The 24745-nt window shown below is 44.0% G+C and overlaps 2 protein-coding genes across 2 annotated transcripts; one reads left to right on the top strand and one right to left on the bottom strand.

Moving 5' to 3' along the window:
- Nucleotides 1-2967: 2967 nt before the first annotated feature.
- Nucleotides 2968-6304, bottom strand: nagk (N-acetylglucosamine kinase). Its single transcript, XM_041965340.1, has 10 exons — nt 6263-6304; nt 5727-5811; nt 5425-5523; nt 5196-5337; nt 4627-4737; nt 4431-4543; nt 4183-4270; nt 3999-4096; nt 3816-3894; nt 2968-3690 (listed from the first exon to the last, which is right to left on the bottom strand). The coding sequence occupies exons 1-10, from the start codon at nt 6289-6291 to the stop codon at nt 3488-3490; spliced, it is 1047 nt and encodes a 348-aa protein (XP_041821274.1). The 5' UTR covers nt 6292-6304; the 3' UTR covers nt 2968-3487.
- Nucleotides 6305-8222: 1918 nt separating this feature from the next.
- dok1b (docking protein 1b) lies at nt 8223-23391 on the top strand. Its single transcript, XM_041965194.1, has 5 exons — nt 8223-8566; nt 18931-19254; nt 19975-20074; nt 20209-20381; nt 21027-23391. Exons 1-5 carry the CDS (start codon nt 8510-8512, stop codon nt 22374-22376), a joined length of 2004 nt encoding a protein of 667 aa, XP_041821128.1. The 5' UTR covers nt 8223-8509; the 3' UTR covers nt 22377-23391.
- The last annotated feature ends 1354 nt before the right edge of the window (nt 23392-24745 follow it).

Raw genomic sequence — 24745 nt, 5'->3', positions numbered from 1 at the left:
TGTGTGTGTGTGTGTGTATGAGTGTATTTCAGAGAGATAGAGAGAACCCCTCACCCTCTCCACCAAAAACACAGCGCAGCTGACTTTGGTCCTCCTTGCCAAGTGGTGGCCCAGTTTCCCTGGCAACTCCCACTTCCTGTGTCCTGGCCTCTGTCAGGACGGTGCCAGCAACCGTGCCATATGGAGACAAGAAGGCAGGGAAGAGGGAGCGAGGGGGAGGCTGAGAGGTGGAGTACAGAGAGGGTGAAGGTGGTGGTGTTGGTAACAGGAAGCTCTTTTCAAACTTGTGAACTTGCTGCATGTGTGAGTGTGTGTGGCTCACCTGTGAACAGACACCTAAGCCATAGGTGCTGTTAGATGTCTTGTAAAAGTAATGATGACATACAGGCGAGGCGACACAATCGGTCTAGGAAAACATCAACATGACAGCAAGTCAATCCATCCATCAATCAATCAATCAATTAATCAGTCAGTTTGCCTCTCTATCCATCCATTAATATACCCAACCTGAGGCGAGATGATAAATGCAGGAGCAGCTTTGGCTTCTGTTCTCGGCTTCATCTGGTTGACCTGTGGGTGGCGCTCACTGAAGGGTCTATAGTCGCTCCTATAAGTGGTGACAAATCTCCCTGAAGGCATCATCCTGGAGTCTGAAAGGGAAGAACGTGCATGGGGACAGTGTTACCTGGCAGGAGTTCACTGTGTGAGGATGGTTATACACCTGCAGCGATGCAGGTTAGCCAAAGACAGGACTCACACACCATAGCTTCAGGAACAATGGTATTGAGCAAACAGCACTACGAACATGTAAAAATACTTAATTAAAGTAAAAATCTTGATTTAAATGTCATATTAAAAGGCCTGGATGCTACTTGACAAGTGCCAAATTGGGTACACAAAGTTAGCAACTAGCTAGTACACAGCTTGTTTCTGCTGCCCCCAAGTGGCCGATCTTCGTCACTGCAGGTTTCAAGATAATGAGTATAGTGCAGTGAGAAAAATCTAAAATATCGCTGCTCACTTTTCTAAGTAGAACTAAAGTAAATCACTACAGAACAACAATAAATCACAATAACTGCAAAACTCAATCATTATTTTTGTTGAAGTAACATAATAGAATAGCAGTGATAATGTTGTGAGGCAATCATACAAGTCACTCAGAAAAGAATAAATGCATAATTTAGATTTATCTTCAGAGGTTTTGATCTTAAAAAAAAAAAAAAAATCTAGATTGGTATGGTGAGGTGAGATTTGAGTTTTGTAATAGTAATGATGACTGACACGCAGTAGTGTTGCAGTCTGTGGAGGGTGACGAGTTTGCCTGTGGCTGCAGACTCCATGTACAAGAGAAAAAAAGGTCAGCAAGTGCAGTGCTATTAATAGCGGCAGCAGCAGGAGCAGTGTTTTCTCTCCTAACACTGTTTTTACCTCCTCATTTTGATTCAAAACACACTGGAAGAACAAAACAGCGCGCGCTCTGGCACGACTGAGTTGCGCCAAAGACAGACAATTCACACAAACGAAGTCAATTTAATCTCAGAGTGTTTACCTTCTGGTCTTGGGGGGGAATCTGATGAGTTTGATGGCTTTCTGATTCCTCTTGGAGAGTGATCTCAGCGCACCATTACAGCAGTGAAGCCGAAAAGTGAGGCGCCAGTGGAAGCCTTCGGAATGCGACTGCTGCTGTTTTTAATTAAACTGCATTTATTCTACTGATATTTAATCTATTGACCGTGGGAGCACACACACACACACGCGCGCGCGCATTCTGCACGCACTGCGTTCATTCAGTAAACAGTCTGAAACAGGGCCGAGCTGAGCAGGACATTCAACTCTTCTAAACTTATAAAGCAACATCCAGACATCCCAACAGCAGCACTGGCTTATACAGTGTAATGCATCGTGTTTATTGCACATCTGATGTGGTGTGGTCTTTATTTCCATGCTGGCTGCAGGAGCGCAGTGTCATACCTGAGGCGCGCTGCGCCGCTTGAGCATGTGGGTGTTTTTTTCTGCAGTAAACCAACAGGCGCGCTCTCCGCTTATGACTCCCTCAGACCTGTCCGTTCCCGACAGCCCCCCCCCAGCTGCGTCTCAGTCCAAAAACACCGGGTAACCGGGCCAACGGCCGCGCGCGCATCATCTTCTTCTTAACCAGTCTGGCACGAGTGTGGGCCGGAGCTCCGCGTGTTTAATGGCAGTAAATGTAGAAATGCGGCTGTGAGAAGCAGCCGGGTGTGATGAAGATGGATTGGGTTAAATGGTTTAGGGGTGCTCCCAGAAACAGGTGTTAAAAATCCTGATTTACTCGTCGATCATTACCAGAATGGCGTTTCTGTCGCATAATGAAGGTTATTTTTGCATGTGCAGCTTTCAGAGACATGTTAGGAGAATAAAGAAACTTGAAAGCCCTAGAGCGCATTTTAATTCTACTTCTATTAAACATATGACACTACTGTTATATTTAATGACGTCTTGTTACTGTACGGATCACTGAGATAAAGCACAGAACACTGGGTGACGGCATATCTTCATGTCCTACAACATCTTCAGCGAAACTCCTCCTAAAAAAGACTCATCTGCTCTTGGCAGGTTGTTCATATGTATTCATGGTGAAGCTCTGCAGGTCCCAGGCAACAAGAAGTTTCCTCTGAGGAACAGGCTCTCCACAGGACTCCCAGACTGTCAGTGCGTCGCGAGTGTTAAAAGGAGTAAAAGTGATGAATGTGAGTGGTCGGGCCAGGGCGAGCAAGATGCACAACATAAAATGATAACAGCAAAATGATTGTGTTGTGAATAGAGACTGTTTTCTGCATACATTAGGTAACACCTCAGTGCATGTGGACCCATGAGTGCGTCTTGTTAGTTATTGGAATCACAAACGCAGACACTGTGATGTGTGTGATGTGGGAAGGCGGCTATAAGTACAATAACAAAAAGTGCAAGAAGCCTGCAGAAGAATAAATCAAGTGTTGATTTTTATTAAAGGAGTCATTTCTCTGGCTATTTTAACTGAGTGCCATATTGACTGTGAGCATTTTAAAAACGTACACTTGTATTTAGGAACTTTAAAACTTGGAAACTTACTGAAGACTTGACAGTTTTCAGATTTCACATCTTAAACGGAGCTTGACCTATTTTGGGGATCAGAGATTATTCACAAGCCCGAATGTGTTTTCTGTGAAGTTGAGAGTTTTTATTATACATGTCGAATGTAAACAAGTGTTCTGAAGGTGCAAAGATTGGCAGTAACAGTAAAGTGAAAATATCATCAATTCCACTGTCAGAATAGCTGCTATGCAGCAGCAAAAAACAAGACTTGGGATATTTTAAACCACCACAAACCAAAATGTGATACCATTATTACATAATCATTGTTATCATTACAGTAAATGTTCTCAGCAAAAGTGCTAATACAGCACATACAGATCGATACATGGTCCCTTCAGCTGTTTGGTTAAGATACACAGGATGTGCAGGTGAACTCTCATTGGCTGCTGTTAAAAGTGTGCCGGTAGAAGACTTCGGCGTTGGCTTTGTAATCCAGAGTTATGGTGCCACCGATATCCTGAGCCCCGAGTCTAGCGCTGCCGAGGGCTGAAGACTGCTTCAAAGTCATGAGGCTGTAGCCATGGAAACGACCCTTGAACTCGTCAGATGTTGCCACTTTATCCAAGACCTCAGTGAACCCTGGTCAGGGACAGAGAAACACAGAAACAAAGAGAGGAAACTGGGTTTTTGCCGAACCGAACTCATTTTCTTTTGGTGTCAAAATGATAACAGGGCCTCACTTTCTCAATTTGCGGGACACTGACCTGGTTTCAGCAGCTCCCAGCTCTTCCACACTGAGCCCACGCACAGGATGGGCAGGCCCAGGTCGCTACTCAGTAGAGGCTGTCATGACGGACAGACGAAGAGATCACAAGAAATGCATGGAGTGAATGTTTATGACAAATGTGTGAAAGCACAGCGTGTGTGTGTGTGTGTGTGTAGGTAACCTGTGGTGCAGCAGGTAAGACTGCTTCTACATGTTTTGCCAGGATTCTTCCAGCCTGAGTGAACAGATACTGGCACAGAGCATCCCCTGCTTCTGCACCTGAAACACATGCACACAAATGCTCTTCGTTTCCATTCGAAACCTTTTTCCTTAACAGAACCAATAGGTAGCGATGCACCGCCTACCTTCAGCCAGCTTCCTGCACAGACCAGCAAAGTGGGACTTCTGGAAGTTCCTGTAGAGGTGCGGCAGCATGCCCATCAGATCTGACACCTGAGACAAATTGTACATGTTTTCCATAAATGCATGACTTTGACAGCACACTCAATCGGAGGAGAGAATCTTCTCAATTGGACGATGGTGTTTTTCTTCCACGCCCTGGTTCATCTCTTAACACAATGAGCACATTTTCTCACTGTTGCTACAGTCTGACCTGGTAGTATTCCTCCATGGCTTTTTTCACATATGTAATGTCGTGAGGGGGAGCGACCAGGTTGTCCTTGGCATCAAACACCGTCTTCACCGCCAAATGAGCGATCCAGAACGCTGAGAGATGGAAAGATGTTTCAAGAGTTTGGCCCAGTCAGTAAGGTCATTTTATTTTTTCAAATACATATCACCATGGTTACCTGATCCCTCATCGCCCATCATGTGACCCCAGCCTCCACAGCCGATCTGTGAGCCATCAGGGTTGACTAACTTGCAGTTAGAGCCGGTCCCTGATATCAACACTACCCCTCCTACAGAGGAAACAGGGTTGAGTGGTCTCATTAAGCCATAAAGTTTAGAAAGACACACTATAGGTTTTAGGACTTTTACTGTATACAGCTACACATAAGGGGGTGTCAAGCTATAACATTCTATGATCCTGACTTCAGCTGTATCTGTACATGTGTGGATCATTCAAATGTTGATAGTACAAAAGTAGCTACAGTTTAAATTAGTCGTCAATAAAATTCATTTGCTCAACAATACCTGATTTCCACATTTATACCCCCTGAAATGCATTAAGAGCAAAATTTCTTGTATTTTATTTTATGCAAATTTATATGGTAAAAATGGTTGAAAATAGACAGAGCTGTGTAAATGAAGTGCAAGTGCAGTGAACTCCTACAAATATGTCTTCGGCGCTGTTTAGTTCAGGTTTTGTGCTGAGGATGACTGCAGCACCATGAATGAGTACAAAAAGACCACGCACCACAATCGCTGGCGGTCGCCATGGCACCGATGGCATCGGTGGTGATGATGTAGTGGCGGCTGAGAGTGGGGAACCGTTCCTTCATCTGTTCGATCAGTTTGTCGATGGCGTCCTTCTGCTCCCCTCCGCTCAGAGACATGCCCTGCACACACACAGAAAACTTTGTTCTTCATCAGTTACTTCAACCATGGTGTGTCTATTCATTGTGTTCGACAACAGTTTGACTGACCAGTGAGCATAGTGGCGTGCTTGGATCCAGCCCTGCCTCCGTCTTGGCTCTCTGGACCATGTCATTGATGACTTCCACACATTTGTCCACGCCGACCAACTGTACATACACACACACACACACACACACACTCGTTAAATCTGAAATCCATGTGATAAGCATGCATTGAGTAAAAATATAAGGCAAGTGCAAGCACCCAAACTCTCCTTATTAATCAATTTTTTCCTCCCTGCCCTCCTCACTGTTTCCTACACTTCTCCACTTGTCCAAACCAAACTCCTTCCATCCCTGCCCCAGCTCACCCAGTGGTTGGTGGACGATCCCTCTGTCTCTGCCAGGATCTTTCCATCTGCTGCCACCAACACTGCTTTGGAGTGAGTCCCACCACTAGAGGAACAGAAAGACGCGCTTGCAGTACATGATCGAGGCAACATCCAGAATATCAAGGCATGCATTTGCTGTGATACATAAGGTAACAGCTGAGGTTACGCATGCTCTTTGTTCTGAAGTTCAAAAAAGATTCATATTTCACATATATCCACACACACACACACACATCGTAAAATGTAGATAAACTTAAACTGACGGTGTCTGACAAAATGTGGGGGAAAGGATGCGATCACGAGACACACGCACGCACAGAAAAGTTATTTCCCTTTTCAGTCACAAGCCTAGCATTGTCAGGATAAAACTATTTCAGTATAAGCTATAAGGCCTATATTCCAAGATGGCAACCACAAAAACACGACGAAAAGCCTCCAATACACACAACTTTTAAATGATGCTTTTTAAAAAGAAGTAGTACTGGGCAAACTTTGATGTATTAACTAATTCTCACCCCTCTACTCCGCCGAACACCGCTTCCATCCCTCTCTTCCTGTTTTCATCCCGTCAAAGTGCACAAATATCGCGAGAGCGGCAGCCGAACTCTGCAATAAACCTGCAATAATGACTAATAACCAGTAGGTGTCAGCTGCGTTTAGGGAAAAATCGCCCTGAACCTACGGCTCGCATCACTCTATGGCGATTATTTTTACATGAAAAACATGCAGTGCGGCGCAAAATGTTGATCTATTCTAAGTATTAAGGTGTTCTAGTCTTGTGAAAGAACACTGGGAATTTAAAAAGTCATTGTACGTCTTCACTCATGGTCTCAAAATCCAAATTTAGTGTCAAGAATATTTGGTTATGGGCTGAAAATATGGACAACTCTGAGTTACAGTGTGAGCCAGCAGGAGGCATCTGCAACACATTAATTTGGGGGCCAGCTTCTCTTTGCCAACATATGCTTCTTAATAATGACTGCCATTCGTTGGCTGCACAAAACTCCTTTAATGTCTCTGTAGTTTAAGTAGGCCATATCTAAGGATTACTGGTGTGTCCACAAAAACCTGGCTTTACTTTGTGTTTTTACGCATAAGGAATAAGAGCAGTTTTATATGAGATTTACTGTCCTGCTGCACTGTCCTACACTTCATTTGTCAAAAAACACCATCTGCTGTTACTTGCAGTTTATAGTATAGTTTATGTATTGCATATAGTTTTGTATTTGCGTTCGGAAGCGCGTGTGTCAGAGCCGAAACCAACAGAGAAGTTACACAAGAGCGAGGAGGTGGGAGGAGAGGAAGGAGAAGCGCGGCGCGGTGCGCTCACCACGCGCTGCTCACTCCTCCTGAAGGAAGAGAGCCGCGTCAAGCGCCGCGCAGTTACCACGATACCGGATGTAAACTAATCCAGGTTTCAAAATATAAACGCACCAGGAACAAAAATACCAACTTTTTTCCATAAACATATTCATCCTTAATTTCGTGATTTATTTGCATTTTAGAAGCTTGTAACGCTCAGAAACAGCGTGAATTTTAATTTTACAAATATTTCCCAGAATATTTTATGTTCAGTGTGCACCAAAGCAGACTATACATGCCAGCCTCATTACATGCCCAGACACCCAGACACCAGCCAGGACGTAAATATGAACTGGATCCTTGTTTTCTGAGTTTCACTTAGTAGTAATTTGATAAATACAACTTAATTTAAGCCTGTGCACCATGTCAGTGTAATAAATAAGTAAGGTGTTTGAACTACATTTTGACATGGGTCCCTTAACAAGAAAGAGCCTCAATATAAAGAACTGATGAAGGTGTGCTGTTGTGGCACAAACTCCCTGACTCCCTGAGGCAGGGATTTTGGGTGTCTCTGTCTAGGGCCTGTTTAGTCCTGTTGGTTATGCAGCCTGAGCAAATGCCAGGCTGGATTTCAATGAGGCAAAATGAGCAACTGCCCCAAGGGGCCCTAAGGTTTAATGTGCATTTTATATTTTTTTGCAGTAATTTGATTAATTACAAATCTTTTTGTTCATACGTCATGCACCCTGTCAACTAAAAGCACAAATGGATACAGCAGGGGCCTTAAAGTGATACTTTGCATCCTTGTCATGTAGAGCGCTCCTGAATTAAAATCTACTTTAGAAGCCTTGATTATTTATTTTGTGGTTAAATGGTGCATATTCTTAATGGCATTTTTGCTTCATTAAGTTACTACAAAATAATTTGGCCTATTACTAGCGAATATTCATGATGCACCAAGGGTTGGAAAAACAGGGAGGTCAATGATGACACATAACTCAGTTTTTGCCCTGAGGCCCAATGAGGCTTTATCTGCCCCCAAAGAAACATTAAAAAAATACAATAGATTTGCTTGTACCGTTTTCTACCTGACTTTTATTCTGAAAGCAGCAACCGGAAACGCCATGTTATCTATTATGTGTTGCTTTCCACTGGTCCAGCCCTGCAGGAGGAGTGAGAGGCGACAGAAAGGCGACCCGCCGACAAGACTTGGACATTATTTAAGTTTGTCGGGACCACCCAGCGACTGTTTGGACCTCTTTATTGCCACCATGACACCTTGAACTGTGCGCGAGCGGTACGACACAGGCGCTCTAACGGTCGGAGAGCGGAAGTGACAGAAGGGGGAAGTTGTTAGGGGATATAGGAAAAATAAACCCCTAAAAAGTGATTTTCCTGCGTCAAGTTCAAATCAATTTTCGTCTTTCTGGAGGAAGGGTGGCCCTGGAGAGTTTGGGGGCATGGACACCCACATTAAGGAGGGACAACTCTATGTGCAGCATCAAAAGTTTGGAAAGGTAAGACCAAGAAAAAAAAAAAAATGTTATTTTGCTATTACGGTTGTGGCGTTGATAGAAATGACTCAAACGAAAACTTACTGAAGCTAGCAACCCCGTAATAAAGCTTTTGAAGATGCTATAGCCTACAACATCAAAGTTATAAGCTCTAATATGATAAATAGTACAATAAACCATTAATATATGAGGATAGGAAGCTCTTTAAGGTCAAAGAAAATGCCTCAGAGACACACTGTTGGTATATTATAGAAATACTACAGGAAGTAGAACAGCAAGTGGGATAAAACCACTTTAAGGTCACTGCTGTCTGTCAGAAACAGTCTCTAAGTCCTCATGGAAATGAAATAATTTTCTTATTAGTGACAAAAATAATCCAAATATTCTCTAAAGTAACAGTAAAGGACTGATAAAGTTGCACCGTATATGTATGCGACCAATAAAGCCGGTTGATGTCTTTATAGGTAAATGCACTACAAATCCTCACAGCATATGTTGGCATTCCAGGAACAAATCTCATTCAGCTAGATGGAAGTTAAGCCTTCAACATGTTTTTAATTTACACACAAGTGACGTTAACTTTGTGCTATTCCCAGTTGTAAACCAGGAAGGAGCGTTTTACGTCATGACAAAGAAATAGAGCACATGTTGGTGCAATTACAGACCAGTCACAGTGCCCAGTGTCCTAGAAGACAGCCCTGCTGTGGATGCAGGGAGAGGAAGTCATCGTAGGGTTGTTGTTGTTGTTGTTTTTTATACTGATCTGGCCTTGTTTTGATGTGTTGGTTTGGAGTGACCCTTCCGTGCATACCTGTGTGTTAGTGTGTGTGTTTGAGCGAGTGTGCATGTGTTAATGAGCTGGTAAAGCCCTGGTGCACTGTAGTAATATTGACATGACTGTTAAAATACAGGAAACCAAAGTGGACGGAAAGAATAGGTTTGAGAGTTGTTTTGGTTGTGTGTGTGTGCATGTGTGTGTGTGTGTGAGCTGGTGACACCTCTCTTAAGTAAAGTGCGATTGCAATGTGACCTTTCACAATAAACACATCTCAAAGGGCTGCACAGGTGGAACGACAGATTCACAGAGCTGGAGAGCAGACCCGACAGAGAAACAGGCTTTTTTCATAAAGGCGACAGACATATTTCCACTTCTTCTGAGCTGCATGTGCAGATGTTCACACCACTACAAACACAGTCGACAAGCCACCAGCGCGTCACCTCTGACACTGTGCAGTCACTAATTTTAGTTTAGAGATCACACAGCAAGACTGGACACAGTCAAACGTCAGCGATAACACCTGTGTGTGTGTGTATTTGTGGGTGTGTCTGCGTGTTTGTTTCACTCCTTGGCCTTCATTCAACCTCGCCTTTGGTCTCAGCGCACCACTGGATAAGAATCATTTACTCTTTCAGATTTGTAAGAGGGTCTTTGTCTCTCCGTCTCTCTCTCTCTCTGGTCATATGACATGGATCAACAAAACGTTCGGGCCCTGTTTCCTGCCCTGAAGTCACCACTCCACAATAGATATTCAAACTCCCAAAACACAGTGTCAGCGCCTCTTATAAACAGGAGGCCATACAATAGAACACGGACAAACAAAATCTCCACTTATTCAGAAATAACGTGTTATCTTTGCAGAGTAGAGCTGAAGTGAGCAGAAGTGGATAATAAGGCGTTCAGGGCAGAGAAGAATAGTACAGGAAGCAGAATGTCGGCTGATGTGCAAGTTTGGAAACTGGGGTGAGGTTTGTTGGGTGAATTATGCAATCGTTTGAGCTGTCAGTGGACACATACACACACACACTCTTACGGGCTGGTTCCCACGTGTAGCATCGGAAAATGTGACTTAAGAGTGCAGCGACCACTTCTGACCCAGGTTTCTGTTTCTGACTGCTGGTTTATGATGTGTGAAGTCATGGCCATTATAGAGTTTATACTGCAGGCTGTTAGGATGTGAAACATCACGATGCATCTACCTTTCATATACTTTTTACATCACGTCAAACATTTTAGTGTCTGCAGTCCATATTCAATTTAGTTAACAGTATTTGGGACACTAATAACAGAAGGAATCAATTTGAATGCATTGAAGTAACATCATCAAGAACACCTGTGTTTGTACCTGACCTGCTGCTTCTTGAGCAAGTCTCTTTGACCTGAGAGTTGGTTGTCTCGCCAGCATGAGAGCCCTCACGTTTGTTTAACATGCCCAGATCAATCGGATTCATTCAGCTGCTGCGCTCTGCTCCATGTGCCCACAATCATGCGTTGGTTCCACCCCCAGGTTTGGAGCCACAAGATTAAAAAAAAAAACTTAAAGAACATGTTTAAAAAGTTATTCGTTAAAAATGACCGACATTTATGGGTTCCTGTCTGTGCATATTTGCAGCTATTCTCTGTCTCATATTTGTACAAATTGAATTCTTTGTTTTTCAACACAACAACAAAACAAAACAAAGAAGATGACACCTTGGTCATCTTCTAAATTAAGAAATTTAACCATAGATGAAAAAAAAAGTGGTCCAATAACAGTGTTCTGGGGCATTTATTTATGTTTGATGTTACCTAGTAGCGTGTTGACAGGAAATGAGCAGACTACCAGGATGCCCTAAACTGATTAATAGATAATGACAACATCACTAGTCAAAGTCAGCTTTATTGTCAATTCTGCAGTATGTACAAGACAACCAGAGAATTGAAATTACGTTACTCTCAACCTCTGTGACAAGACATAAATATATATATATTTTAAAAAGAAGTCAATAAAAACTGTACAATTTAAACAATGACACATTCGTCACTAGTTGCAACCTTAGTTATAAGTCTGTATCTGCATTCGTCACTTAAAGGATAACTTTCGTTTTTTACAACCTGGACCTTATTTGTAGCATTAAATACGCCCATTTACTCACCCAGACAACTTTGGTGGCATTTGGAGTCGTTTTGAAGAAATTAGCCCCAGAAGAGCGGCGCGTATATCCGTATAATGTGAGTACTCGGGGCATCCATGCGCAGCCTCTATATAACGCATAATCGGCGGCGAAACTCTTTCATATTCCAATATTTTGTAATGATATGCTGGTGCTATTCCCCTCTGAGCCCGTGGTGGCATGTTATCAACATCCAGCGTCTCTAGACAACTACCTCTGACGCGGATGATGTCATTACCGAACGCCAGGCGCTGCGAGCAGCCAGCCACAACACGGCTAATTCTGCGGTGGTCGGCTACGAATACGCAATAGCGAACCATAGCTGTGCCAAACTACAGCTAAACTAGCCGACCGCCGGCTCAGAGGGGAATAGCACCAGCATATCATAATAAAATATTGGAATATTACATTATACGGATATACGCGCCGCTCCTCTGGGGCTAATTTCTTCAAAACGACTCCAAATGCCACCAAAGTTGTCTGGGTGAGTAAATGGTCGTATGTAATGCTACAAATAAGGTCCAGGTTGTAAAAAACGAAAGTTATCCTTTAAGTCATTACAATTCGTACACTAATGTAGTCATTGTATAAAGTCATTAATGTTATTCTTTAATTCAAACGTATGGTTTGTTTGAATTAAAGGATGCAGTTGAGATGTGTTTATATGTATTTTTTCAAACTCTGAAAAGCCTCTTCGGAGACACAGGAGACATTGTGCAACTCTTTTCCAGTCGAGCTCCTCTCACAAGAGAAATCTGAAAAATTAAAAGTATTTTAACAGTGTCCCAGACCTGTCTCCAACGCCGCAGCAGGACGCTGGAAGAAAAGCAAATCTGCTGTTCCCTCTGAGGTTTGACTGCATTACAAAGGTATTCGTAACATCCAAAGCATGGCACATGCGTCTGTCTCAGCCCCTCACGGTCACATCTGAACAATGCCGATGTGTAACGTGTGCCAAATACTCACGGCGATGTTGAGCTGCAGTCCGAGCTGCTGTTGAGACTTTTATGTGTACAGTAAATGTAACAGTGCAACGGCCCAGAGGTTGATGAAAGAGTCTTAAAACGTTCTGCTGGTGCAATTACACTTTTCATGTCTTGTAAAGCTGTCATTCCATTTCACTTTGAGGCTAAAACATGTGCAGCAGGCCGATGTGATGGCGTGCATGATTTAGTGAGATAATAGCTGTCTGTACGTGCATCAGCCTGTCTGCCACGCGGACACACACACACACACTGAGCTCCAATATGCCTGGATCTGCAGTTTTGCTGCAGCCTGGAGCTACAGAAAGCTTTCACTTTGACGTTGATATTGGCTGCAGTTTGCCGTCTACCTGCAAAGGCTGCAGACGTGAGTATGGTAAACGATGAGGACAGCTTCAGTCAGGAGCTAGCTGCCACTTGAACGGACGAGGTGTGCCAGAATAAAGTAGTATTACACACCCTGAGGCGGAATTTTTACGAGAGAGATTCATGTCTAAAGTAATTACTGCCTGATGGATTAATGGCATTGTGGTTTGTCTTGTCTTCATTTGTTCGCCACAGGTTGCATCTCACATTTGTTAGAGAGAAACACCAGATCATTGGTAGTATGAAGAACTTGACGTAGGAAAGTGTGGAATTGTTCATTTAAACTCTGCAGTAGGCGTGTTTTCAGTAAGAACGGCACGATTTTGTGATGCTAAGTGGAAAGGAGTGATTAAGCATGATCAGACTCCTTACTCACAGTCATAGTGTAATGCACTATTATATATAAGCCAATTTTTGGATCTCAGTGCAGGGTAGGTCCCCATCCTCTAGGTCAGCGGTGGTGGGTAGGATGTAAAAAAAAAATTATAGATCCTGATTCCCACGCTGCTTATCATTTCCTGGGTCTCAGTTACGTCTGATTTTCTGAGCAAGAAAAGAAAGAAGAATATGTTGAATGCAAACCACCCTTTTTATTTGCAGATTCAAGCGTCGTGCATGTAACACACTTGGGGATTCTGTTCTGGCATGAGAGCAAATGGTGTTTGCTGTTTGGCGCCTCTTTTGACTTGAGTTGGACGCTATGTGATTGTGTGGGATTATGGCTGCGGCAGGCGACATGCAGCGCAGTTAGAAGTGCCTCATCATGTTTTACAGACTTCCTCCATCTCTATTACCACTGTCTTTGGTGAAGATTAACTATTTTGTGTGCCAGCTCTGGTGCCAGCCATATATGGCTAACACTTTATAGAGTTTTATTATGGGCATGTGCAATAAGAAAACCGTTCCTTTTCTCTGTGGTTCATAGTGGACAGTTATACTTCTATATTCAAAATAAACAAGCTCTTTTAAAGTTGGTCTTTGCAACTTTGTCCACTTTGGTGTTGCTCCTGGATTCTATTCATTGCATTGCTGCTTGCACTGTTCTCGCCAGCCTTTGCCAGCAGCTGAAATGATTACCAATGAGTCCATCAACAGACAGTGAATTGGGTTTTTAGTCTTTTAAACTGAATATTCTTGGGTTTTGGACTGTTGGTTGCACAGCTATAGCAATATTGTCAGCTTGGGCACTTTGAAATTGAGAATTGATTTTCTGACATTTTATAAACCAAACGATTTGTCAAGGAAATCGTAGCAAGATTAATCAGTGATCAGAAGAACTAGTTTGTTGCAGCTCTACTTGCAGGTTGGGTTGAACTCAGACCAGTTCACCTATATTCGCCATATTAGCATAGAAATGAACTTTTTACTGCGCTGGTATATTACTGTGTATCTTCTGTTGTATGCGTTTGCATGCTTACAACAGAAGGATGCGTTATGGACGTCATTGTCTCGAGATATTTTTGTGCTCCACAAATAGCCATTTGTCCGAGGATATGCAACGTGTGCACAGTAGTGCTTTGATTACATTAAAAAAACATTTCATATTTCTCTTTGACTCACCATGTTGCAGTAAGACAAAGCTGATATTCATTGCTTCATTCAAATTTGTGCTCAGAGGGCCATAGTTTTCATCCATCAGTTTCAAGTCGTCAGAAGAACAACCTCAGAGCTTGTTGGTGTGATAGTTTCTCTGTTGGAGTCCCGGCATGTTTGAACGTTTTATTTCGTAGGCACAGCCGAGGACTGAGGTTATGGCAGCAGACCTGTGGTCAAAGCAGCGGTCGGCCTCTTCCTCTCAAAAACACACCCTCCTTCTCCCTCCTTCTCTCCTTCTCTTAAATACACACTACACACATACATGACACATGAACACACAGCAATACCAAGAACAGACACCCTCCCGTGCACAAACATACTTCTACTGTCTTTAACACACACACACAGATAACCACACACACATCTCCTGCGTGTGTCACTGAGGTCTGTCTGTGGCCGGTAGGAACATGGCTGAGTGGTTTAGTTGAATAGCAACATGATGATAAAGAGAGGGATCCTGTGTTTGAGCTGTGACATGGATTGGAATCCATGGATTGGAATCCAGTCATCAGACAGCACATCTGTCTGCATGCAAACACACACACACACGTGCATGTAGTGATAATATTGTAACAATTAAAACTACCAGTGCCAAGTTACCAAGTGAAAACTCAAATTCTGCCTTCATTTAATGCTATTCTGACACACGCAGCAGCACTATTTACAACAGCGAGTCAAAACAATACAACGGCGAATGTGTGCAAAATGAAAATGTGATGTAAATACATAAACAAATGAACACACTGACAGCTCTGAGGACGTGGCAAATATACAACCTCCAGTGCGGAGTGACGGGAAAAACAAAAACAGTCCTGAAGGCCATGAGATTTTCTGAAAAGACTCGATGCAAACAAACAAAAATGTTCAGCATCATGTGAGGATGATTTTAGTCCTCCTTTGTGTCAAAATTGCACAAGCATTTATCTGCTTTTTAATGTGTTACTGTACTGACTAATGTACTAAAATGAAACATAAATAGAACAATGTGTAAGACCTACAAGACAGCTACATGTGCATTCCACAAGCACATTCAAATTCAGAATGATGCTACATGGACATCATCTCTTACATTCATCCTGCATTAAATGAGATTTCCATGTTTAGATCGAATAAAAAACGGCTCTCAAGTCCACCGTAAATGGATTTAATGTCTTACGCTGGCCTGAAGTAGTCGAAACTGAACGCCACTCACAAAGAGAGTATGTTAAAAAGAAACAGCTGAGCTTTTTTTAGCTTTGCAAAGGAACGTGTTGCCAAGTTTTAAGAGTGACAGCTAACATGCCAATATGACGGCCATGCACACACGCACTTATGTGCTATTTAATGCTGCTGTGTTCTTGTGAACAGGCAGGACAGCAGTGAGGAAGTGTCTCTGCCTCGTTTCTGTCATGAGCGTTTTGCATAATTTCCACTCAGTGTATTGGTGGCTGATAACGGTCTGTTGCCTTATATGGAGCAACTGTTTGACCTGCACACACACGCATACACACTTAAGGACCATATTGCAATATGGGTTAATGTTTCACACCCTGTTCATATTTACTGCACGGTCACGTTTGTATGGACTGAACGTTCAGAGTCTGTGTGTGTGTGTGTGTGTGTGTGTGTGTGCGGGCGTGCACTTGTGCACAGCAACAGATGGTCCAGAATGCACCAAGGGACATATAAAAACAGTACAAACACATGCACGTACACATATGTACATACACACATACAATGAAACACACCTGGACGCAGAAGAAGGAAGCAAAGAGAGTCTTGGGTAATAACAATCCCACACGTTTCCTGTCCTTTCTGGCAGTTGAGTGGGAACGGGTGAACGCGTTGGATGCATGCACATGTGTTGACTTCTGAAACCTGGTGTGTGTGTGCATGTGAGTTAGAAACTGATGAAGTTGGCTTTCTTGTGTGCATGCACCTCTGCTCTTGTAATTTCAGTTCTTCTAACAATTTGTTTGCTTAAACATTTATTGCACCTGTGTCAGTTCAAATGCAGTGAGGTTAAAATATTTGATTGTGCAACATGTCTATCCTTTGGCTACACTTATATCGGGCCCATCATGCAAATACTATGATTCCACTGTTAGAGTGACTCACATGTCTCTTATTTTAGTACTGTGACTGATAGTGCTGTGAATTTTGAGGTACTTTTACTGGAGTATTTCCACTGAATGCTGCTGTAGGCACATAGAGTTAACTCCACTTTAACTAGCTACAACAGCAAAGTGCTACTTCTCAATAAATGCATCAGGAACAATAATCCAGTCATATGCTTTATAACAGTATATCACTCAGAGGCCATTTTTCTGCATACGCTACTTTCAATACTGACGATGAGTATTGATACTATTACTGTTGACAGCATTTTTCTGTTAAGTAAAGCATCTGCATATGTCCACCACTGACAGAACCAACGTCTGCTGTTAGAACCTGACAGATATATTGGCAGGCTGCCATAATGGGCCAGTTTTAACTTTGCAGATATACAAATAGAAGTCGCAATACATACTGTTATAGACTGCATTTTCATACATTTAAAGATTGAAATAAATGTATTTGTTGTTATATTTATACAAGCTATTTAGAATAACTGAATTTCCGCTGAAATTTTAAACCAGATTCAGGTTCCTGGTATTGGGCAGGCCGGATCAGTCACACTGCCATGCTGTACAGGGTTCACTTGAATACAACAGAATTACAAAGTCAAAACACCTGCTGTGAAAAAATGTATATTGTTCTTCTGTAAAAGCCACAACCCCGAAATAAAACACATTTGAGCCGAAATTTTTGACCATCTGATCATCGTGAGAAGAAAATCTCACTGGTGAGGGAGCATTTGAGGACCTGTAGTCGGAGTTTTAGCATCTCATTCTTGTCTGTTAGCCGGATTTTCCCCGCCGGTCGAAGGATTTTCAAACCGCTGACCTTCCTGTCACAAGCTCAGCTCTCCGTCAGGCAGCTTCCGCCCCACTGAGTGAGAGGCTGTAGGGGAAAACACACACAGACTGTGGAGAAATGCAGCTGAGATGAGGCATAGCGTGATCTGGAGCAGACACATGTCCAGAGGGTTTTAAGAGATGAAAGGGACTTCCCGAACCAGTGTTGAGTCTTGTTGTCTCATTCAGTTTTACCATAATCACGCATACACTAGTTTCTATAATGACTGCACACTATCTCGCATGTCGTGTGTCATCATGTCCATTGTTGGTCGTGAACATCTGGAGTCTGTGTGTCTCAGTGTTCAGTATTGTGGCTGGTGTTGTTTGCTCATGTCCCTTTTTGTCCCCGTGGAGGAAGAGGTCATTGTTAGCTGTTGCTTCCTCACTGCTGACCTCAGAGGGATGATGCACCTGCCGCCTGGTCTGGAGCTGATCATATTTTTAACCTGCTACTTCAAAAAGTTGTAAATAAAATTTTTTATCACTCTGTAGTGGCCTAAATCATTGACGGAGTGATTTAATGATAGCAAGTAATCCTAAAAGACATAGTTGTATTTTTGCGGTTAGATCTGTTTTTGGGTGCACATCTTGTCCTTGCTTCAATAATAGTTATTTGATGTCAGACTAAACATTTGCTCATTTGGATCAAACTGTGAAAACCAGCTCAGTACCTGCTTTGATTTCAGGGGGAAACTATTCTTTTCTCTAAAAGCAGTGTTGACTAATGCCGTAACTGTGGTCTGCTGCTGCTGATTGATAGTAGAGGAAAGAATGGTGAGCGCGACAGGTCTGAGTCAAACTGCATTAGATTTATCACCACACGCCTCCTACATCAAGCCTCAGTCGGCAGAGTAGAGTAGAAGCAAAAGAAAGACCCGGAAGTGTCATTTTGACTCACATCTCCTGTGGACTTCAAATGTTAACATTCTCCACTCCTCCCTTCATCAGTTTTTGATCATTCGTGGCAGACTCATCATTTTGCGTTTCCCCATTGCTGTCTGTGCAAACCACATGCAGGCAGATGTGAATGGGACAGATGTGTGCTGAAAAAAAGGAAGAGGCAGATTTTCTGGTTCTTTTTTCCAACCTCCCCTTTTTTCTGGCATCCCCTCCTAACCTCACCTCACATTTTGTTTTTACTACTTTCGGTTTTAATCCTGAAATAGCCATCTTGCAATGAAATGCTGGTTTGCTGATCTGTGTGCTGCTTATGGTCATGATACAAATAAGAGAAATAGATACATAAAAAAAGAAAAGATCTTGAACGTTCGACCTGAAATCTGAAAACTAAAACCTATATGTCAAGAAAATAATATCTATTTCTTTAGCTGCTCCACTTTGTTCAGCTCTAACTTTGTCTGTCTGCTGTTTGGTTGCGAGCAGAAAGTGTACAGTTGGTTTTTAGAGCTCTGTACGATATACGAGGTATACGATCCGGTGATTTTTATCTGTGTCATCCCTACAAGTGACACCTTTTACATCACACAGTCATTTGTTACAATGTTAATTCAAGATTCTCCTCTATAACTGTTCCTCCTTTCCCTCTCGTCAGAAATGGAAGAAGAACTGGTTCGTCCTCTACCCCGCCAGCCAAAACGGCATCGCCCGCCTCGAGTTCTACGACTCGCCCTCGGGCGGAGGGGGCGGGGCTGGCGGAGGCTCGGGAAGCGGGTCCAATGAGAAAACCCGGAAGCTCGACAAGAAGATCATCCGCTTGTCCGAGTGCATTTCCATCCTGCCGGCGCTGACGGAGAGCTGCCCCAAAGAAAACATGGCCGCCTTCTGTGTGGAGACCAACGACAAGACGCACGTGTTTGCTGCAGAGAAGAACACCACCAAGGACTGGATGGATACCATGTGTGACATCGCATTTCAGGTACCTTATGTGTGTGTGCGTGTGTCAAGGTTGACCAAAGCCCACAGTGTGATCACTTTAGGAAGTAGTGTTGTCAGTGAGTGCGTAAGATGTGTGTGGATGTGTTAATTTTTACGCTTCCTGTGTGTATGTTGAGTGTCTGTCTTTTGTTCTATCGCCAAAATGTGTTTTGCTCTCCCAGAAATATTGAAATTGCTAAAAAAAAAAAAACCCTCCTTCGTTTGGTGGAAAAAGCTGAAGAACTGCTGAGTTTTCCAAAATTTCCCACATGCCCCTGGAGTGTCTATACAGGCCGCAGCTTCTATTGTGTGCACTCACACACACACACACACACACACACACACACATGCATGAAGATTACACATATTTGCAGAGAGGAAGCCAGAGGGAGTTTCCAGGAGGAAGACTTCATCCGGATCATTCTCTGCTGCCTCTCTAATTCTTCATTCTTTTTCTCTTTCCCGTCTCTCACTGCCTTCTCTCACCTTAAAGCACTTATATTATATTTCCACTGCTTTCGTTCATTCACACTTCACACATACCCAACACATAAAGCAACTAGAATTACTGTATGCCTCCGGCCACTGGAGGTCACAGTGACCTTGACCTTTGACCCAAGACCACCAAATTCTAATCAGTTCATTATTGAGTTCAAGTGAAGGTTTGAGCCAAATATGAAGAAGCTCCCTCGAGACGTTCCTGATCTTTTTGTGTCAACAGGGAGGAAGTGGCTGCAGCAACAGCACCGCTGCAGATCCTACTGGTGGGACGCAAGACCTGCAGATGTCTGAAAACCTCATCTACTACTCCAGAGAGGAGGGTAAGGACGCAAACCAGTCTAGTCCTCCGTTAGGTTACGATCTCTAGTAAATATGGCAGCACAGAAAATCATCTGGAATAAAGAGAATTTAAGGTAACCGCAGCAAAAACGCCTCTCCTGTCCTCTTCTTGCAGTGAACGAGTTTTGGGTGAGCGTTCAGCGCACGGAGGCGTCGGAGCGCTGCGGGCTAACGGGGAGCTACTGGCTGAAAGCGGAAAACGACGCCCTGATCTTGAAGGAGCCGAAGACCAAGAGGAATGTCCTGGTGTGGCCCTACAAGCTGCTGAGAAGATACGGGCGAGACCGGGTGGGTGTCTGACGCACCTGACGAGTACAGGCAGAGGACGTTTGGTGTGTTACGTTCACGCCCTCACTGCGGCGATCGGTCGTGGTTAGGAAGTGCAAACGATACTTTCAGAAGCAGCGTGCGTGCATGTGATCAGAGCGCCGCAGTCGCAGAGGAAATTCAGTTTTAGAGTCTGAGGTTGTTTTCAGGTCACTCTGATGCTTTAATTCTAGAGACTCAGATTTAAAAAGGGCTTTGACCTTTAAAGGGTCTCTCTGGTTTGTCAACACAAGATTATTTACGTATGTGTGAGTAAAAAGCAGAAGTGACCTAATTGATCTGTGTGTGTAGGAAAGCAGGGGAAGAGAGTATACATGTATAAAACAGGAGTTAACAGTAAAGAAAGCGGTGAAGTAATAAAATAGACAGGCTGAGAAAGCTGAAATATGAAATTCATTGGAAAAAGGAAGCAAGCATTCTTTCACTGCCAAGAAAATGAGTGATGACTGGAAAAGAGTTTAGGGACTTCTGTGACTAGCTTCCGCTACTTCAGTCCCGGTTTGGCGTTGACTTTGATGCCTCTGTATATATTTATTTAGTCACACGCACTTAACTTCCACTTTCATGCCTAAATAAATTTAAACATGTTTCCTTTTCTTTCTGTAGGTGATGTTTTCGTTCGAGGCCGGCCGGCGCTGCGACTCGGGTCCGGGTAACTTCACCTTCGAGACCAAGCAGGGCAACGAGATCTTCATGCTGGTGGACCAGGCCATCCAGTCGCAGAAGCTACAAGCTGAGGAGCGCCACCTCAGCTGCCCCGTCAACTTTGACGCGGACTGCCCCGCGTCGCTGCAGCACATACGCAACGCCGGTCAGGGAAGCGGAGACAGCAGCAGCTGCAGCAGTCGGGAGGCGGACGGCGATTCAGGCGGCAGCAAACCGGGCTCTGCTGACGGCGTGCTCGGGAAGAGAGAGGGTGGAGATGGAGGAGGAGGAAGGGGGCAAGGAGCAGCAGGAGGACACAAAGGGAGGAGTTTACCTGAACCACCAGCCATGTTGGGGGTTTTGGGAGGAGGAGGGATGGCAGCAAAAGGTCTTTCCTCCACCGAAGAGCATGCAGGTCTTTATTCGGAGCCAGCAGATTCAGTCCGCCTGCCTCTGAGTGCCTCTGACTGCCTTTACTCCGACCCAGTGGACAGCATCAAGGGTCAAAGCCAAACCGGCACCCCATCCACCCCTCCAGTGCCCACCCCACGCCTCCGACCAGTAGGAGACGACGCTACGGGAGGTGCCGTCCAAGGGGATCATCACCATATTGGCAGCAACCACAGGAAGCCACCGGACCTGTACTCACACGTGTACGACCGGATCAGCCTGGAGCTGAACATGAAAACGAGCGCGCTGAATTTAAATGGGGCTGCGGGGGGAGGAAGAGGGGGAGGAAGAGGGGTGAACAGTAACAGGCGACCCCCAGGAGGTAAAGCAGAAGGGGCTTCATCACCTTCTGCTTCTCCTCCAGAGCACATATACGATGAACCCGAGGGTTGCGCCAAAGGAGGTGCTAGCATGTCTGCCGTTTTGGGGATGAGTATTTATGACGAGGCCCGTTTGGAGCCCCACAGCCAGAGGAGACAGGAAGAGGTGGCCCCGTCAGGATCGGAGGGAAATTACAGCACCCCCTCCCACAGACACTCTCCTCCTCAGCTGGGCCCGAGCCGCGGCACACCCCAACCTCCGACTCCAAGGTGGCCCAAACCTGTCACCGCCCCCAAGCCGGCCAGGAGCGCTTTTACTCGCAAGGAGCCGGTGCCGCTGCCTCCTGGGAAACATGGAGGCGCTGGCAGTAATGTGAACAATAACAACAATATTTGGGGAGGAGGAGGAGGAGGGGGCAGGGAGCTGTACAGCAAAGTGTCTAAACAGAAACCTCCATCTGCTAATTCGTGGTACAGCCAGCATCAGCAGGCGCCGCTCAGATCGCCTGATATCATATATGACAACTTGGGAGATATTTGAGATCCTGTTTTTTTTCTACAGGGACTGAAATGAAACGTTTATTGCCTTTGTGAAAAACTAAAGCAGGAAAAATGAGGCTGAAAAACAGACTTTTGGTCGACGCTTTTATTCTTGCAGTTTTAGTAAGGACCAAGCACATTTCTTCTGTCGGGGGACTGGAAGAATTATTTGACGCAGTCGATTCTTTCGGAGTGGATCAGCTCACAGCTATGAGAAAACCACATTACGGCTGCATTCTGAAACAGGGAGAGAAACTATGGAAGGGCCACCCTCTGTGTGTGTGTGTTTAAGAAAGAGAAAGAGAGTGTGTGTGTGTTTGCATGGTCAAACCCATAATTGGAGTACCAATCCACAGTGTGGTTGAAACCAGCCACTTCACTTGAACACACACACACACACACAGACACACACAAACCGTTAGGATTTGCCAAAAGGAGCTCGGCCTACAGGCTTCACTTTAACAAGCCGAGAGAGCGGATTGGCTCTTTTATAAAACGTCTGCCGTGCTTATGAAGTGACTGGGAAACATGTTCTTGCACTGCTGCTTTTGCGTTTCTCTGCAATATCACACATGCGACAGCGAGAAGTTACTGTTTGACAGGTCCGTCTTTGTGGCTGGGACTTTACCAACAGGAGCGGATCTGTTTCTGTTTGTGTTTTCTGGGCTGATTTATCATCCTACATCCCAATGAAACAGGGAAATCTGCATTTGCAGCGCAGGAAACTAATGTGCGATGTTGGAGGAGCCATTGATGCTACTGTTTTGGAGGAAGTGTGAAAAGTGGGACTTGGGTGTTAAATAATAGATGTTGTTAGATAAAAATGGGCCTTAAAGGGGTCGTGAGGTCACGTGGTCCTCACGAGGTGACTTCCTGCACAAGATAATATATGAATCCTTTATGTTTCTGTGGACCAACTAAATATGAAACTAATCAATCCCCTGCAATGTGTCAGTGTGTATATGTGTGTGTCAGAAACAGCTGTGCTGTCTGTAAATATAACTACTAATAAAAATGGCTCCAAAAACTTAAAATATTTCTCCACAGTGGATTTGTGAACAAGAGAACTCCTCTAATTGCTACATCACAACTTCCCCTCAGTGTGTTTCTTCCATCAGGAGCCAATTAGACACAGTTTTTAGCGTTTCAAAGACTTTCTGTTCTGGACCAAACGAGACAGTAAAACAGTCTGACCTCATCCTCCACCTCCCTCCCTCTGCCACGCTCTGTTTTTGTTGTTTCAGTCGGTTTCCAACCACTTAATCACACCGTTAAGGTTGAGCCTCCAAAAAACAAAACAAAGACTTTCTTTCTTGTCTTTCTTCCTTCCTTTCTCCCTCTCTGCATTAATACTGTTGTTCGGTTGCTGCGGCGACCGTTAATGGCGGCTGGTTTGTGTCGGACACGCTGTGCATTTCAACTGCAGAGAGATACCGTGAGAGGAGGGAGGGAACACAAGATGGAAAGAGGGGGAGAAATGGGGGGGGGGGGGGGGGGGAAGCTAATTGACATGTTGAAGAATGCTGCAGAGAGTCGGTGTTTATCCCGAGCTGAGGATGACGAAAGCATGAGAAGAAAGGGACTTAAAGAAGGAGAAAAGACATAAAAAAGATGCTGACATGATGAATGCTGGCTGGGTGAACGTGTCTGTGTCTGGTTGGCTTGTGTAACAGGTACAAACTGTTCCCGTCATTCCTGTGCTGCTTTTTATCCCTGTCATCCCTCTTTATCCCTTTTTTTCCTCTTCTTTATTTCCCCACCTGCTGCTGGAGTATTTTCTGGACGGGAAAGTCCTCCAACAGTAACTGGATTACATTTTGAGGTAAATTTCCTAACTCTGTTCCCCACCTCCCCTGTTCCTTCAGACAGAGAGGGGGAAGAAAAACAGAAAGAGAAAGAGCGACGACAACCTTCTGTCTTTCTCATTAAACTTTGGGTGAACTCATTGGAAAAAGGAGCGTTGCACACACACACACACACACACTCTGTCCAGGGTACTGTTTCCATGCTTCTTTAATATGGTTCAACAATTCCTTATTGAACATCAACAAAAATGTACCGTCAGTGTGCCTGTGTTTGTGTTTGTGTGTAGACTTTGCCTCAATCCTGGTCATAAAGTGACTTTATTATTTTTTATTGTAAATAAGTAGATGAGATGAGTGTGTGACAGGAACAAATCAAATTACTGTTCTAACTGCGGATTGGAGCACATTTTACAGTTTTTCAGATGATACATTTCTGAAATACTAATCATACTGTTTTAATCATGAGGTGTTCCAGTTTTTAGCTTTATTTGTGCTCACCATGATAGTAACAGAACCAACAGTACATCATTAGGCCTCAGTTTTATTGAGGTATGAGGTCCAGTAT

This window comes from Chelmon rostratus, chromosome 23 (genome assembly GCF_017976325.1).
Source record: "Chelmon rostratus isolate fCheRos1 chromosome 23, fCheRos1.pri, whole genome shotgun sequence".
NCBI classification, from domain to species: domain Eukaryota; kingdom Metazoa; phylum Chordata; class Actinopteri; order Chaetodontiformes; family Chaetodontidae; genus Chelmon; species Chelmon rostratus.
The sequence above is the reverse complement of the archived record's forward strand: the minus strand, read 5'-3'. Positions and strand labels throughout refer to the sequence as shown.

Coding starts and splice junctions, on each gene's coding strand:
- nagk (XM_041965340.1), bottom strand. CDS start 6,291: ATGGAAGCGGTGTTCGGCGGAGTAGAGGG. Junction 5,524..5,726: donor GATCGTCCACCAACCACTGG/GTGAGCTGGGGC, acceptor GTGTATGTACAG/TTGGTCGGCGTGGACAAATG. Junction 4,544..4,626: donor GATGGGCGATGAGGGATCAG/GTAACCATGGTG, acceptor TCCATCTCTCAG/CGTTCTGGATCGCTCATTTG.
- dok1b (XM_041965194.1), top strand. CDS start 8,510: ATGGACACCCACATTAAGGAGGGACAACTCTATGTGCAGCATCAAAAG. Junction 8,567..18,930: donor AGCATCAAAAGTTTGGAAAG/GTAAGACCAAGA, acceptor CCCTCTCGTCAG/AAATGGAAGAAGAACTGGTT. Junction 20,075..20,208: donor CTACTACTCCAGAGAGGAGG/GTAAGGACGCAA, acceptor CTCTTCTTGCAG/TGAACGAGTTTTGGGTGAGC.